The following is a 17,530-nucleotide window of genomic DNA, read 5'->3' on the forward strand; positions in this document are numbered from 1 at the left end:
TTTGAACATTTGCAGCTGGACTCCATTGTTATAGGCTTTTTCTGAGAGCAAAAATGATGCCTGAGAGGAGTTGGTTCTATTGTTTTTGTTTGGGATCCAAGATTACAAACTTCTTTACTGTCCCCATGACTGGGAAATCTCTCCTTGAACCCAACAACTGGGGGATGGTACATCACTGGGCTGAGTGTCATAGCCATCAATAGATGAGTCAGTTCTTATTTGTAAAGTGAAGTTACATCTTTGATCTGTAAGGAGTTCTTGGGATCTTACCACCAGGGAGAATAATTTTTTACACTCATTTGTGATGGTGGGCAGCCCAGTATGAGGTTGTTCAAGATATAGGAAGCCTGCTTCGCCCTATGGTCTAAAGGGTACTGGATCCTGCTGTGAGGGCAGAGAACTGGACTCCATGACCTATTGAGGTCCCTTCCAGTTCTAGTGTACTATGATTACATGATTCTATCTTCATCAAACCACCAGGAACCAGGCTACATTCTGTAAAGACCATAGAAAAGAACAGCAGTCCTGCAACCTCCTCTCTGCTTGCCTGCTATGCTCTCCCACTTCAGTCAGTCCTAGGTCTCTTCCTTGAGGGCAGAGGGTACATACTGGCAGGAAACAGGAAGTTCTCCCAACATGTCACATTTCATAGTCCACAAATGGTAGTTCCCAGAGCGGAGGTTGATGTTCACAGGCCCTTATGCAACAGATGCATTGGGGGAGAACAAGGGAGTAGCTTTGAAATATGCATTGTGTAGTCAAGGATAATGAGGATATATTGATACCTCATCGTGCTCCTCAAGAGGGACCCCGTAAATTCCATGCCTATCCTTTCAAATAGGTTAGCACCAAGTCAAGTTAGGTATTTAAGGCAAGTTGACTGTCAGTACATGAACATGGCAAAATTGTTGTTAATGTTCTAGGTGCTAGATATTTACTGAACTATATTCCAGCTAGTGCAGATGCATCTCCGGGTATGTCTAGACAACACTGTTTTTTCGAAAAAACTGCCCTTTTTTTCGAAAAAACTTTCCCAGCATCCACGCTGCAATTGCGTACTTTCAAAATTAAATCAAAAGAACGCCAGGGTTTTTTCGACATTGGTAAACCTCACATTATGGGGAAGAACACCTTTTTTGAAAGAGCTCTTTCGAAAAAAGGCATGTGTAGATGCAGAACAAGGAAATTTTTTCAAAAGACGTGGCAATCGAAAAAAGCACAGGTGCCCTGGTGGCCATTCTGTGAATAGCAATCAGGGATTTCTTTCGAGAGAGCATCCATGCAGTCTGGATGCTCTTTTTCGAAAAGCAGATTGCTTTTTTCTATCTGGTTTTGAGGTGTGGATGCTCTCTTTCAAAAGAAGTTTGCAGTCCAGATGTACCCCTAATGTAATATCAGATGTTTTGACAAAATAATAGATCTCACACTAAAGACACTGCAATGATAAATTAAAGATTGATTAACTAAGGAAAAACAAGTATAATAAGCTTAGAACAGGTAAACACACCCACCCACCCACCAATGAGTTATAAGTTCCAAAAGTAGATAGAAGCCACTCTAATATGAAAGCTCAGTGTGTCCATTAAAGCTAACATAGGCTAAGCGGCTGGGGATTCCGCGCTTATGCTTAGAAATTATTGACCCCTCTGAATCGCAGCAGCATGAAGAGACTGGGTTCCTTTTTGTCAAGGATTTTTAGTCCCGTCCCCCAGAGTTCATGCTGATAGGACAAGTCCACCTGCACATCTCCTCAAATAAAGCGTTTTGTCCTCTGATAGTCACGTTTCTTGTCCGGTGTCCATGGACTGTCTCTTGTTGGCCAGGAGATGTTACCTTTTGGGAAAAACCAATATCTCCCACACAGTAACGCTTCTCCCCTGACTTTGGGGGCTGTGTTTCCTTTTCCATATGTAAGCGGGGGAATGATCCCGCTATTGTGGGGAACTTTCCTGGCTTCTATACCACCCCGGTGAAATGAACCAGCGAAAGGATCTGAGTCCCCGCTCCCACTTCCTTTACCCCACGGCCTCCCTGATCCTGAGGGCTTCCCCTCCACTCTCCTGAGTAGCAGAGCCCTCGAAACCCCAACAAGGCTGGGCCCAGGTTTCCTGGGGCTTAATCCCCGACCTTGTAGTCACTAGGGGCAGGAGTTAGGGTGTCCCCACTCCGAGGTGCTCTCTTTACACTGCAGGCCTTCTTGGCCCAGTGATCACTTCATAAGGTTCAAAGCAAATACAATTTATTAAACATCAACTGATTAAAGAGAATAGAATAAGAAACAATGAGAATGGTTCAATGAGAACACACAGCCCTGCTCTGTAGCACAGGAACATCAAAACAGCAGCCTGCAGAGTGTAAGGATAGTCCACAGTCTCTTCCTTAGAGGCCCCTTAGAGGTCTTGGATGTACTGCGGGGGGTGTGGGGGGGGGACGGGGCGGGACTGCAGGCTGGACACGCTTGCTCTGGCAGTGACCACACAGCCTCAAGCTCTAAGTGGCCAGACCCCTCTCCCAGTCCAGAGCCTCTCCCCACACTTTGCAATTCCCAGCTGCTCGCCACATCCAGCTGCAGGCTGTGCTTCTTGGCCAGTTCCAGCTCCTCGTTTTGCTTCTCTGTTCCTTTTGGCTCTCTGAGCACTGCCAGTCTGCTGCTCAACACAGGGTCTGCACTCCTTGAGCTGTGTATGCCTGGCTCTGCTGTTGCAAGACTGTCTCTCCACACAGCTTGCACTACTCTTTCAGCTCTCTGTTTTTGCAGGACTTCTTCTGCACACAGCTTGCACTCCTTGGGCTGTCTGTGTCTGGTTCTGTCGCTGCAGGACTTCTTCACACAGCTTGCACTACTCTTTCAGCTCTCTGTTTGCAGAGAGAGAGCCAGAACAATCCCCGCTTACAACCTGTCAGTCAGGCTGAGCTGGAGTGTTGGCTGCTTTCCATTGTCTCTGGGGTCTGTCAGTCTCATGAACCCTTCCCCTTCAGAAGCTGGGAGCTGGCAAACCAAAAAACTCCCACAGAGTTTTAGTGAGGGGTAACAGTCCCCTTACACATAGCAAATACTTTTATAGTGACAGAACAAACACTTGCATATTACCTTTAACAACGGGTGCTGAAGTCACCATTAATGCCGGCAACAATTTAAGAGCATTTCATAAAGTGTGATATAAACACCTTTTTTGTCAATCTAATGTCCATGTTCACCATACCACCACCTAGGTGAGCTGAAGACATTTCCAGCCAGAAATCTGTCAGCATGCAGTGAGGCCTAAGGGGCTTGTCAGGAGGTGGCACCTGGTTTGCCCATGTTGATGCATGCTTCGATAGAAATGAGTGCATTGGAGCAGGCCAGGACACCTTACATGAGAAGCTGCTTTGCCGAGCATTGCTTTTTTTTTGTAAACCATAATACAGTGTCTCCACATCACCTCAGTATATAGGGTGGAGCCTCCAGGCAGGTCCACTGACCCCTAACCTTTCACATCAGAATGCTGGGATACGAAAACTGTTTCTACCATCCCTTTGGCTGCCATCCATTCAGGGTCCCATCATGTGATCCTGACAGGATGAGTGAATTTCAGAGGGTACAGGACTGGGTATTACAAATGCCTGGGCTGTAAGTTGTAGGATGCTGCTACATTTCATTTTAAATTGCCTTTGGTCACACACCTTGTGGCCGCATTCCCTAATAGAGTTCAGATGACATAAACACCAACAAACAAACCCCACATTAATTGTGAGGCTGAACAGTCTGCAAGACTCGGTTTAGTCTGGAAATTCGAGCCCCTGGTGTAGGGAAATTATTTCTTCTCTTTCTAAGGGAGGCTCTCACGTTAAAGTTCTCTGGGCTCTAATGTTTACCCTGCTCACAGAGCTGAGGGAATCGTCTGGGAGCTCTGCCAACATGAGAGTCCACAGAGACTGTCCAGGGGAATGATAAATATTGGGCCCTTCAGGGCAAGGGTCATACATGTGAGAGTAACACGCTGATGCTTAGGACTCAGCCTGGTTTTTGCAGAGAGGAGATTTCTTTTCTCTGCTGAACGGGAGTGTAGTGAGTGGCATCTTTCTGGCAATTGAAGGGTGGGGAAGTAGACATCGCTGAGGGTGGTGGAGGACAGGGACAGGTGAGCTGTGCTGGAGGATGTAGGGGCCAGGGCGGGGCGAACACAAAGGAGCAGCCCTGGGGAGGTGGAATTTTATCTTTGTAATTCTGAGTCCAAGGCTGGTGCTGAGACCTTTTCCGTTTCGGTGGGTCTCCATATCCCTTCACCCTGGCTAGCCATAGAACAGCAGATGGGGTGTTTCCAATAGCTGTTGAATATTAATGACATCACACCAGGCATTTCTCTGGTGGAAAGAACCAGATTTTTGCTGCTTCCATCTCCCAGAATTTTGTAGCCTCCTTCCTCAGGCCAGGCTGTTCTGGTTCTAATATCATGCCGGTCGCCAGCGTCTTCTCCACACTCTCCAGTCGTCCCTGGCTCCCACAGCCTCTCAACCATCCCAAGCTTTCTACAGCTCTTCCTCTGCAGGGGTGAGGTGCCTCCCATAACACCGGATCCTGTGGCTGGCGGGCAATCAGTGACTGTCTCTGACCGGTGCCAAATATTACACACAGAGAGGTAAGAACCAAGGAACCTATGCTGATGTCTATGGGGCTTAGAAGAATGGGGATGACAGGCCTCCATCCATCTGTGGAGCTTGGGCTTGGGAGTAGAGAGAAAAATGCCTTTAATCACCTCAGGCGGGAACATGCAAGAAAAAAGCCTGCAGCTGACTCCTGGGAACATGTTCCTACTTTCCGAGTCCAGGAGGGACTATTGTGATCATCTAGTTTAACTTCCTGGAGGGCACAGGCCAGAGCATTTCAACCCAAATGATTCCTCGAACAGGTCTGTGAGAGGAACATCCAACCTTGATGTAAAAATACTCGGTGATGGAGAATCTGCTATTATCCTTGGTAAATTGCCCTAATATTGACTGTCACCACTTTAAAAATGGTTTCAGACAGGTAGCTGTGTTAGTCTGTAACTGGAAAAAAAATGAATAGTCCTGCCACACCTAAGAGACTAACAAAAAATGTAGATGGTGTCATGAGCTTTCGTGGGTACGTACAACCGACTTCTTCAGATGACTGGAGTAAGGGGTCCGCATGCCATATTTCCAGTCAGAATTTCTCTAGCTTTCCGCCCTTGGATCACGTTGCAGACTGTTATCTGCTCACCCCTTTATCATCTTTCTTAAGCTAAAGACTTTGTCATTTTAAGTCTACCACTATCAGACAGGTTTTCTGACCTTTTAGTCATTCATGTGACTCTTCTCTGAACCCCCTCTGGTCTATCAACATCTGTCTTTAATTGAGCAAAGCAGAACTGGAGACTGGATCTCAGAAGCCGTCACACCCATACCAGTAGTGTGATGACAGCTTTCCCGTGGTGCTACTGTTACATGTTTCTTGGACTTGTGCTATTAGCACTATCCAACTGACATAACTAATGTCATCGACTAGTCACCAAACAACGAACACTCGTCCTCCTGGTTTGTTCAACACTATAAATGACACCCATACCAAATACAGAGATAAACCTTCTTGTTCTTGGATGTAGCTATCGTCATGGTTATATTCAAATATATATTGTCTGCTTTGCCATAGTTTACCAGCCAATCCAGATTTCTCTCAATCACTGACCCATCTTCTTTCTTATTTACAATTCCCTGATTTTCCTGTTATCTGGAAAATTTATCAGCAGAAGAAGCATAAGCAACTGAGTTGGTGACATGTATCTCTGCTTACACCTGTCAGCGAACACCTGTCACTGATGTCCAGGAACAGTTGGGTGCTTGCAAGAAAGTGATTCACCAAAAGAAACCAAGGTGCCTATGTATGTGGCTTCAAATACTGAGACCTTTGCCCGCATCTTGCCCAGGAGGTCTTACTCAAGAAGGATAATGTCTCTTTCCATGGGGAAAAGTCAGTTCCATTCCAACATAGGAATTGCATTGTGGTTCAGACTGATAGTCCATCTAGTGACGGTGTCATCCTAATGCCTGACAGCTAGAGACTGCCTTTTGCCCTTGTAAACACAGTCATGCAGTCTTTCAAAAAGTAGTATTTAGCTGTAACTGGATCGTCTCACTAAAGCAGGTAAATATTAGGCAATGTGAGGTCAATTAGACATTGAGTGAAGAGAACTCTTTTGAAATGCCACATTTCACCTCAGTTGAATGGCCTCTTGATATCACGTTGTGAGACAGGAAGAACAGAGTTTCCATCTACTCTTCAGCAGTCAGTAATTTATACACTTTTCTCATATCCCCGGCTATTCATTTCCATTCCAAGGTAATTATCCTGGTCGTAGGCCATATAAACCCTGGCATGCAGACATTTTCCCTGCCGTCCCATGCATCCCTCTATCCTATTTGCAAAGTGTGCCTACCACCATGCAGAGATGTCTAGAGAAGAGTGAAACAGTGACTGATGGTTCCCAGGGACTTGTTTCTCCTCTATGATTCCTCATTTCCCTCCTTCCAAATCCCAAAGTTTTGCTTTGGTTCCAAGCCTGGTTGCACTGTGTTGAGCTATGTAAAAATTAATAGGGGTCTGAAATGGCTGTACATTAGTGGTTAAGGGGTCAGCCACTGCATTACCCTTTAAACATGCTGTTTCCTATTTGTTTTTGTAGTTTGGAAAGATAGATCAAGAGTCTGGCCAAAACCGGTATTATCCTTTCTGATGTAAAAACAAGCTTTTCCCTTCGTTCCTGTAGCCTAGGAAACCAGTTAAGTATAGCAGCTTTACTTTCTTGTGACTTTTGTTTATCCTCATTGACTCTGTATAAAATATCTTCACATTTCTTGTAATCTCTGTCGCCTGCTGATTTAGAAAGTTGTAGTATAGAAAAGGGTTGATTTCATTAGAATTTTCTGTACATAGTAATTAGGGGGGTGAGTGTAATTATATTCATTATTTGTTTGTTAAGATGTATTTCATGGGAGTTAACATTACTAAATAAGGTTTTCAGAAAAGTAGTGATAGACGTGTAAATTAACATACTAAAATAGATAATGGGGTGTAATTGGTGCCAACTTGTGGCTACTCGGACGTTGTGCGGAATGTCCGAGGTAAACATGAGCGGGCAATAGAGCAGTTCCGTTTGTCCCGTCCGCTTCTGGGTCACCTGTTTTTTCTTCTCTAACTCACTGTAAACAGGGTGTCACAGAGCTGCCCCGAGTTCAGATAGTTCCCTTAGAACCTGGATAGGTGTTTGTGGAATACACTTTTTCCCCCCGCTCCAAGAAGCACATGATGCAAGGCTGGGCATTGAAGTTCATCAGCCATGTTGTCCGTTCCCTTGGTGTGGTGAGCTCACTGGAAGGACTTCTCTTGACTTGCCTATGATCTACATTTCATGGGAAAAACTGTAAATGTGACCATGTCCTTGTTCATACCCCTTTCTTACATTTGACTGACTGGGCACATGTATTGTATGTTTTCTTCTAAAGTGTGTAACCCCTTTTGCTGTGCTTCTCCCTTCATAGATACCTGGAGCATTTTGGAGCCGAATCCACACACTGCCCACCTCATGGCAGCTTTCAATCTCACCCCCTCTGAACCTTCATCCTTCATCCTAATGGGCATCCCTGGCCTGGAAGATGCCCACGTCTGGATTGCCATCCCTTTCTGCATCTGCTACATTTTCAGCCTGTTGGGAAATGTCACCCTTCTGTTTATTGTTGGCAAAGAGCAGACCCTGCACAAGCCGATGTACCTGCTGCTCTGCATGCTGGCGTTCACGGACATTGCCATGTCCACCTCCGTTGTGCCTAAGGCCCTGTGTATATTTTGGTTCAATTGGAAAGGCATTACGGTGGGAGGTTGCCTCACCCAGTTGTTCTTCCTACATGCCGGTTCCATGACACACTCAGCCGTCCTTACAACAATGGCCTTCGATCGCTATGTTGCCATATGTGACCCTCTGAGATACACCACCATCCTCAGCAATGCACGAATCGCTAAGCTAGGGCTTGTGGGTTTAACAAGAGCTGTTCTCCTCATGCTGCCCATCCCTGTGCTCCTGAGCAGGCTGCCGTTCTGTGACAACCGCCGTATCCCCCACACGTACTGTGAGCACATGGCAGTGGCAAAAATGGCATGTGCGGATATCACAGTCAACAGGCTGTATGGCTTGGGGATAACTTTTGTCGTCCTTGGGTGCGACCTTACACTCATTGGCTTGTCCTACGCTCAGATCATCAGGGCCGTCCTCAAAGTCTCCTCCAAGGAAGCCCACCAGAAAGCCGTCAACACCTGCACTGCCCACATCAGTGTGATGCTGACCTCTTATACTCCCTTCCTCTTCTCCAACCTGACACACCGGTTCGGTCAGGGAATCGCACCCCATGTTCACATCATTATGGCCAACCTCTACTTCCTCCTCCCTCCCATGCTCAACCCCGTCATTTATGGGGCCAAAACCAAAGAGCTTCGTGACACAGTGGGCAAATACGCCCGCAGAAGGTGATCGCCTGAGACCTTTGAGTTCAAACCTGAGGAATAAAAGGGGAATGGACAACTCTTCATTAGTCAAGGTTGCCCCGACCCAGTGTGGCTGACCTCAGCATTGTGGAAGTTCATAGCCCAGGAACGTTCTTACACCTAATATCTTATCAGTGCATCGCAAAGGCTACATTCTGCATTGACGTCTCCTCCCTCTAATCGTCACCTGACCTCGAAGCCCTGAGAGGGCTAGACAGAGTAGTTTCTTGATGAAGTGGCCCAGGGAGTGTGGCGGCAGATGACTGCAATGACAGCAGGCAAATGCTACTTACAGTGTCCTGAACCTAGGTTGGTATGTGCATTTGTGTTTAGGGAGTTTTTATACCAGGACATTGCTTAAGATGTTCCGTTACTCCCTTTCGGCTTACACTCTGTTCTCCGTGCCTCCCTGTGTCCTAACTTACACAATTACACAGTTATGAGTATCTGAGTTACTGAACCAAAGTCTTGCTCACTAGATTGCAGGACTGTTGCTGTTTTCATGTTATAGGCCTTAGGCTTGCTGACTCCATGTTACTGACCCTCAACTTACTACACAGGCAACTTTCCCAAATGGTAGAAATAACTCAGCTTTTTAAACCACTCCTTAGTAACCCAGGCCCTGTCACAGTGAAAAGTAATCTCTGTGTTATGCACTGATATAGCAACAGCACCAGGTCATAAATAAGAGCACTCAGAGGCAGGCTACTTACTGGAGTTGTGTCCTAGAGCAAAATCACATCCAAAGCACAGGCATTGCCTGCTTCAGGACAATGTGGTAGTGTGTGTGTGCGGGGGGGGGGGGAGGGGTAATGTATATAATATAACTCCCTTAATCCCTGCAGAGTTTCCTGATTATTAATGACCTGTCTGAGAGGATGGATAGCATCCTCAGCAAGTCTGTGAGTAACCCTCACACCTTGGGTGCTTCTAGACTGGCATGATTTTGCAGAAATACTTTTAACGGAAACGTTTTTCCGTTAAAAGTATTTCTGTAAAAGAGCATCTAGATTGGCATGGATGCTTTTGCACAAAAAGTGCTTTTACAGAAAAGCATCCATGCCCAGTATAGTCGCGGTTTTGCGCAAGAAAGCTCCGATGGCCATTTTAGCAATTGGGCTTTCTTGAGCAAAAAATTAAGGTGCCTGTCTACACTGGCCCTCTTGCACAAGTATTCCTGTGCAAGAGAGCTTATCCTTGAGCGGGAGCATCAAAGTATTTGCGCAAGAAGCACTGAATTCTTACATTAGAACGTCAGTGCTCTTGTGCAAATTCAAGCGGCCAGTGTAGACAGCTGGCAAGTTTTTGCGCAAAAACAATTGTTGCGCAATTGTTGCGCAAAATCTTGCCAGTCTAGACGTGCCCCTAGTGTGGTTACTGAGCAATGCAAGTGGTACCTAGACTACAGCAACAGTTAAGACCAAGAGACCTCTACAGCATGGGCTGGGAGCCAGCTGACTTTTAGCTCAGAGAGTAGAGGTTCCTATACCCTGCTTCAGAGATCCAAGATTCAAATCCACCTGGTGGTGGTTACATGTGCATGACACTAAACTAGAGATACAAATAGATACACGGCAGAGTATAGATGGGGGCCACAGTTACCTCGAGAAATTGGAGAACTGGGCCAAAATAAATGTGACGAGGTTCAACAAGGACAAGGGCAGAGTCCTGCACTTGGGATAGAAGAATCCCGAACACTGCTACAGACTGGCTTAGCAGCAGTTCAGCAGAAAAGGTCCTGAGGATTACAGCAGATGAGAAAGGATGTGGCACTGGAGAAATTCCAGCAGAGGGTAATGAAAATGTTAGGGGGCTGGAGCACACAACTTATGAGGAGAGGCTGAGGGATTTGGTCTTATTTAGTCTGCAGAAGAGAAGAGTGAGGGGGGATTTGATAGCAGCTTTTGACTACCTGAAGGGAGGTTCCAAAAAGGCTGGAGAGAGGCTGTTCTCAGTGGTGACCAATGGCAGAACAAGGAGCAATGGCCTCAAGTTACAGTGGGGGGAGGTCTAGGTTGGATATAAGGAAAAAGTATTTCCCTAGGAGGGTGGGGAAGCACTGGAATGGGTTCCCAAGGGAGGTGGTGAAGTCCCAGCACATGTGGTGCGCTGGCATCTGTTCTGCTCCCTTCAGAGTTAATAACCATTCAGCTGCGTGTGGTGCATGTGCACTCTATGAATACTTGTGCTCTTTCCGAATGCTGTGCAGGCTCTGCGCAGGTAGCCAACACCGCAGACTTCTAAGAGCCCCCTATGACCACAAATCAGACAAGGTGCAAAATCCTGGAACCAGGTTTATTGTCAAACGACTTACAGTCTCTCGCACCCTGGGCATCTAGACCAGATGTCAACAGTTTACACTAGTACATACGCAAGCCCTGGCAATGGTCTGAGCTCAGTTAGCGACCAGGAGTTTCTGCTATCCCCTAGGCTGGACAAGACGGCCTTTCTGAGATACACTTTTATACACAGACACAAACAAGTTACATATCACTTCTTGCACATCAAGGTGCCACCCTTAAACGTATTCGGTTGACATCCCCTGACATACTGAGATACCTCCCATTACCTTGTGTATGGTGGTTCAATCAAAACATCCCAATCCATCATGCTGTCATCCCGACCCTGTACTGATCCTGGGTCGGTATGTCCCTGTTATTTATGGGGAGTGTACTGGTACCGAGCTGTTTCTGCAGCGAGATGTTCTATTACCATCCTCCTGGAATGTTTACGTACATGGCCTGGGCCTAGTCCTTCCTAGGTATGTGTCTTTCTTCAATATCAGCAGCCCTGTCTTTGCCTAGTTTCCATGAGCAGGACCTGCCTTCTGCTCACAGCTTAGCTTTGCTTTATGGTAGCAAAGCATTGACTGTTGCTCAGGCCTCCACTGTCTGGCCCTCTTATTACTACAACAGATCCCACTGTGTCCATGTGTTGTGTCAGCCTGGGCACCTTTCTTGATGAACCAAACAATTAAGCTTCCTGCAACACACACACAGGCAGGGCCGCATCCAACTTCAGGAGGGCAACCACTGAGATCAGTTCTGGGAAGCGTCAATTGGAGAGGGTGCAGCGAAGAGCAACAAAAATGAGGAAAGGTCTAGAAAACATGAGCTCTGAGGGAAGACTGAAAGAACTGGGCTTCTTTAGTTTAGAAAAGAGAAGACTAAGAGGGGACATGATAGAGGTTTTTAGGTATTTAAAAGGGTATCACAGGGACGAGGGAGAAAAATTGTTCTCCTTGGCCTCTAAGGATAGGACAAGAAGCAATGGGCTTAAACTGCAGCAAGGGAGGTTTAGGTTGGACATTAGGAAAAACTTCCTAACTGTCATGGTGGTTAAACACTGGGATAATTTGCCTAGGGGGGTTGTGGAATCTCCATTTAAGAGCAGGTTAGACAGATACCTGTCAGGGATGATCTAGACCAGGGGTGGGCAAAAGGCCCTCCAGAGGCCAGATCGGCCCACCAAGCAGTTTGATCTGGCCCATGGAGGCCCTGCTTCTCCCCCGGGTGAAATAGAGCACATGAAGTTCCCTCTGCCATGCCAGGAGCATGTGGCACTTTGAAGGACCGCATGCTCCTAGCAGGGCGGGAGGCGACTTCACGCGCTCCTCTGCCCCTAAGCCCTGATTGGCCTGGGGGCGGGAGGAGCGCACAAAGTTTCCTGCGCCCTGTCCCCACCCTGTGAGGAGTGCACAGTCTGAGGGTGGGGGAGCACGAGAAGGCTCTCTCACTACCAGGAGCCTGGGTGCTTAGTGGGAAGTGGCAGAGGGTGGGGGGCAAAAAGGATCCCCCAGACCAATCATGTTTTGTGGATGGGGAAGCCCAAAGCATCCTGGCCCCACCCTTTCCATTTGAGGTCCCCCCCTTCCGATGCAGCCTGGTGGCCACTTAAAAGATTTGAAGTGGCCGCTGGCAAAAAATTATTGCCCACCCTGATCTAGACAGTGCTTGGTCCTGCCGAGAAGGCAGGTAAATGGACCTGATGATCTCTCGAGGTCCTTTCCAGTTCTATGATTTTATGATTCTATTAATTTAAGGGACTTGCCCCAGAAATCAGGTGTCCTTCTCCCTTGGAGTTGAGACCCTAAGATACATAATGTTATCTCCTTCCTCCCTCAATGTGGCGGAAGGCATTCACAGCTTCCCCCTCCCCCTAAATTATGAATTATACTAATGGGGTTATATTATAAACAAGAAATAAGGTTATAAACTATACATGTGATTTTAAGTGATTAACTGGGTAGCAAACAGAACAAAGCAGTTTACTAAGCAAATAAAACAAATACACAAACTAAGTTTTGATGAACTAAAGGAATCGCTTAAAAATAGTAATTCCTCACCTTGGATATTACTACAGGCATGTATTACAGAACATCCAAAGAGGCAGCTGTATTGGTCTTCAGCTTGAGACCTTGCCCGTTATTTTTCACAGGTCTGGTGTCCAGAAGACAGCCAATCAAATACTATTTTAATGTGCTTATATGCTAATTCTAGAAGTCTAAATAATATAGGTGAACTTGATGGCCTTGTATTACATGAGGATACTGACAATGGGCCTCACAGAAACATGGTGGAATGAAGAGAATTAATGGAACACAGTAATAGCAAGGTACAAGGGTCAGTCCTAGGACCAATCCTATTCAACTTATTCATAAATGATCTAGAGAAAGGGGTAAGCAGTGAGGTAGTAAAGTTTGCAGATGATACTAAACTGTTCAAGATAGTCAAGACAGAAGCAGACTGGGAAGAACTTCAAAAAGATCTCACCAAACTAAGTGATTGGGCAACAAAATGGCAAATGAAGTTTAATGTGGATAAGTGTAAAGTAATGCAGACTGGAAAAAATAACCCCAACTATACATATAGTATGATAGGGGCTAATTTGGTTACGACAATTCAGGAAAGAGATCTTGGAGGTATCGTGGAAAGTTCTCTGAAAATGTCCACACAGTGTGCTACGGTGGTCAGAATAGCAAATAGAATGTGAGGAATTATTAAGAAAGGGATAGAAAATAAGACACAGAATATCTTACTGACACTGTATAAAACTATGGTACGCCCACATCATGAGTACGGTGTACAGATGTGGTCTCCTCACCTCAAAAAAGATATTTTGGCCTTGGAAAGGGTTCAGAAAAGGGCAACTACAATGATTAGGGGTTTGGAACGGGTCCCATAAGAAGAGAGGCTAAAGTGACTGGAACTTTCCAGTTTGGAAAAGAGGAGACTGAGGGGGGATATGATAGAGGTCTATAAAATCATGAATGGTGTGGAGAGGGCAAATAAAGAAAAGTTATTTATTAGTTCCCATAATAGAAGAACTAGAGGACACCAAATGAAATTAATGGGTAGCAGGTTTAAAACTAATAAGTGAAAGTTCTTCTTCACACAGCGCATAGGCCTGCCATGAGGGCAGGGGACTGGACTCAGTGACCTCTCAAGGTCCTTTCCTGTTCTATGAGATAGGTAAATCTTTATTTATGTTTGATACTCTCCATATTTTTGTTAGTCTAAGGCTCCACCTGACTATCTGTTGTTTTTAAACTTATAGGCTAGCTCAGCTACCCCTCTTAGTTACTGATGTCAACGATGAAATATGCCTTTTAGAGCTATTTTGCATTAGAAGTAGACTGCAAATATTTATTTATTTATTTGTAAAAACGGTTCAAAACAGAGTTTGTGTCATTACATGTACAACCTAGCAAGGAGAATATTTTCTGGAAGTTCCTTTTTGATCTTGTTGTACAGTTTTGTTTTTATCATGTTCAACTGAGAAAATGATCTTTCAGTTGCACTGTAGCTAAAACGTAGTGACTGCAATGAAAGAGCAAACAATCCATTTTCATTAACATCTTTGTCCTCCATAGCATATACGTGTTCAAAAACTTCAATGCAAAACTAGTGAGTTTGGTTTTCCGTAGCATGAGGCCAGTGAACCCCAGGCAAAACTGTGCAATGGTGCTCCAATTATCCAAAAATTCCACCAAAAATGGCAACAATGAGAGCTCAGGAACTCTATGTCATAAGGAGCTGAGCACTGGAGAAGGACATGGTACTGAAAAGTGGCAGTCACCTAGATGTTTGGCAGGAATCGTTGTTTCACCTATTTCACAATCATCAGCATGAAATCACAACACATACTTAAACATCTTTCACACAGGAATGGTTAGTGCATGTTTTGGAAGTTCCAACTTAAAAATTACTTCAAGAGCAAATCTGTAAATTGGTAAGTTATTTTTCCCAAAGTTGATGTCATAGTGTAACACAGCACAATCATTCTCAAAAACACACAGTTCCATAAATCTCTCTCACAAGTGCTAGTAGAATACCGTTAATTCCAACAGCAGCTTTTCCTGTACCAGCGGTTTCCAGATGACACATTTGGTTATCTTTCAGGCTTCCTGAAGGATTGGAAATAGACAAATCAGGTAAATTTGATTCACCATAATCACTGCACATATGACAAAGAAATTCAGCATCATAGTTCCTTTGCTGGTCTTTATCTTTCTGAGCATGAGAAGATGTCTGCTCGCCTTTTGTCACTTAGGTTTGAACTCAAAGGTCCCAGGTGATCATGTGCTGCAGGTGTATTTGCCCACTGTGTCACGTAGCTCTTTGGTTTTGGCCCCATAAATGATGGGGTTGAGCATGGGAGGGAGGACGAAATAAAGGTTGGCCATAATGATGTGAACATGGGGTGCGATTCCCTGACCGAACCGGTGTGTCAGGTTGGAGAAGAGGAAGGGAGTACAAGAAGTCAGCATCACACTGATGTGGGCAGTGCAGGTGTTGACGGCTTTCTGGCGGGCTTCCTTGGAGGAGACTTTGAGGACGGCCCTGATGATCTGAGCGTAGGACAGGCCAATGAGTGTAAGGTCGCACCCAAGGACAACAAAAGTTATTCCCAAGCCGTACAGCCTGTTGACTGTGATATCCGCACATGCCATTTTTGCCACTGCCATGTGCTCACAGTACGTGTGGGGGATACGGCGGTTGTCACAGAACGGCAGCCTGCTCAGGAGCACAGGGCCGGGCAGGATGAGGAGAACAGCTCTTGTTAAACCCACAAGCCCTAGCTTAGCGATCCGCGCATTGCTGAGGATGGTGGTGTATCTCAGAGGGTCACATATGGCAACATAGCGATCGAAGGCCATTGTTGTAAGGACGGCTGAGTGTGTCATGGAACTGGCATGTAGGAAGAACAACTGGGTGAGGCAACCTCCCACCGTAATGCCTTTCCAATTGAACCAAAATATACACAGGGCCTTAGGCACAACGGAGGTGGACATGGCAATGTCTGTGAATGCCAGCATGCAGAGCAGCAGATACATCGGCTTGTGCAAGGTCTGCTCTTTGCCAACAACAATCAGAACCATGACATTTCCCAACAAGCTGACCATGTAGCACATACAGAAAGGGATTGCAATCCAGACATGGGCATCTTCCAGGCCAGGGATGCCCATTAGGATGAAGGATGAAGGTTCAGAGGGGGTTAGGTTGGAAGCTGCCATGAGGTGGTTGGTGTGTGGTTTGGGCTCTGAAAAGCTTCAGGGTCCTGTGAAAGGAGAAGCAAATCAAGGGGGCATGGAGTTACACGCTTATGAACAAAAACTAGAATATGTTTGAGTAGAAAAGTGTGTGAACAATGATGTGGTAACATTTACAGTTTTCTCCATGAAATGTAGGTCATAGGCAAGTCAAGAGAAGTCATTACAGTGAGCTCACCACACCACGTGAATAGACATCACGGTAGATGAACATCAATATCAACAGCTGCTCCTTGAAGGGGGAAAAAAAAAGTATACTCCACACACATTTAGTCAGGTTCTAATTGAACTCTACAAACTAAGGACTGGTTGCTGGGCGTCTTAGTGCCTGCTATGATACCTTACTCATAATGCAACCATGGACAGAACCTAAGCAAAACATTGGGATTCAAAAGGCGGGAATAAAAAATCATAGAGAAAATGCAACGCCCTGAGAACGGTCAGTCTGTGTTTCACCCTCCTCAAGATGTCACTGTGCAGCGCTAGGCACACTTTTCAAAAAGGATAGAAGGATGCATGGGAAGGCAGTGGAAAATGACTGAGAGCCAGGGTTTTATAATGCCTGGGACTGAGATAATTACCTTGGAAAGGAAATATGAGAAAAGTGTATAAATTACTGACTGGTGGAGAGTAGATCGAAACTGTGATCTTCCTGTCTCACAAAATACTATCAAGAGGACATTCAACTGAGGTGAAATGGGGCAATTCAAAAGAGTCCTCTTCACTCAATGTCTAATTTATCTCACATTGCCTAATATTTACCTACTTTGATGAGACGATACAGTTACCATAGTTACAGCTAAATAATCCTTTTCCAAAGACAATATATTACTGTGTTTTCTAGGGCAAATGCCAATCTCTAGCTGTCAGGCATTAGGGTGACACGGGGCGGCCTGAGACGAGCTGCCAGCAACTGGTGCCCGAGGCGGAATGCGCGATTGGTGCCCCCGCATCCAAAGCCCTCAACGGCAGTGTGTCGTCATTGGGTCCCCCATTAAACCCGGTGCCCTAGGCGACTGCCAAGTCTGCCAATATGCACGGGCCACCCCTGGGGTGATACCCTCACAATGGTCAATTTATCCCCACAACCACTGACTGCTGGGTTTGTTACACCTTCCTACGCAACACCTGGGTTTTTCGTTGTCACAGAGAGGACCCGGGACTAGGTGGACTGTCTGTCTGATCCACAATGCAATTCCTAAGTTGGAATGGAGCCAAGTTTTCCCTATGGAAAGAGACATTATCCTTGTTGGCTAAGACTTTCTGTGAGCAAGGATGTTGGTATGTGAGGCCACACATCTGCACCTTGGTTAATTCCCTTATTTCTTTTGGTGAGTCACTTTCTTCTACACACCTGGCTGTGCCTGGACATCAGTGGCAGGTGTTTGCTGACAAGTATAAACAGAGACACATGTCACCAACTCAGTTGGTTATGCTTATCCTGC

The 17,530-nt window shown here is 45.8% G+C and overlaps 2 protein-coding genes across 2 annotated transcripts; one reads left to right on the forward strand and one right to left on the reverse strand.

Annotated features, from left to right (window-relative positions):
- The first annotated feature begins 3,921 nt into the window (after positions 1-3,921).
- LOC102457827 (olfactory receptor 52P1-like) lies at positions 3,922-8,968 on the forward strand. Its single transcript, XM_075922122.1, has 2 exons — positions 3,922-4,619; positions 7,537-8,968. The coding sequence occupies exon 2, from the start codon at positions 7,581-7,583 to the stop codon at positions 8,517-8,519; it is 939 nt and encodes a 312-aa protein (XP_075778237.1). The 5' UTR covers positions 3,922-4,619; positions 7,537-7,580; the 3' UTR covers positions 8,520-8,968.
- Positions 8,969-15,110: 6,142 nt separating this feature from the next.
- On the reverse strand, positions 15,111-16,049 carry LOC102457573 (olfactory receptor 52P1-like). Its single transcript, XM_014576944.3, has one exon. The coding sequence runs from the start codon at positions 16,047-16,049 to the stop codon at positions 15,111-15,113; it is 939 nt and encodes a 312-aa protein (XP_014432430.3).
- Between the last annotated feature and the right edge of the window lie 1,481 nt (positions 16,050-17,530).

This window comes from Pelodiscus sinensis, chromosome 1 (assembly GCF_049634645.1).
Source record: "Pelodiscus sinensis isolate JC-2024 chromosome 1, ASM4963464v1, whole genome shotgun sequence".
NCBI lineage: Eukaryota > Metazoa > Chordata > Testudines > Trionychidae > Pelodiscus > Pelodiscus sinensis.

What these genes read in the sequence shown, in the direction of transcription:
- LOC102457827 (XM_075922122.1), top strand. Translation starts at nt 7,581, where the DNA reads ATGGCAGCTTTCAATCTCACCCCCTCTGAACCTTCATCCTTCATCCTA.
- LOC102457573 (XM_014576944.3), bottom strand. Translation starts at nt 16,049, where the DNA reads ATGGCAGCTTCCAACCTAACCCCCTCTGAACCTTCATCCTTCATCCTA.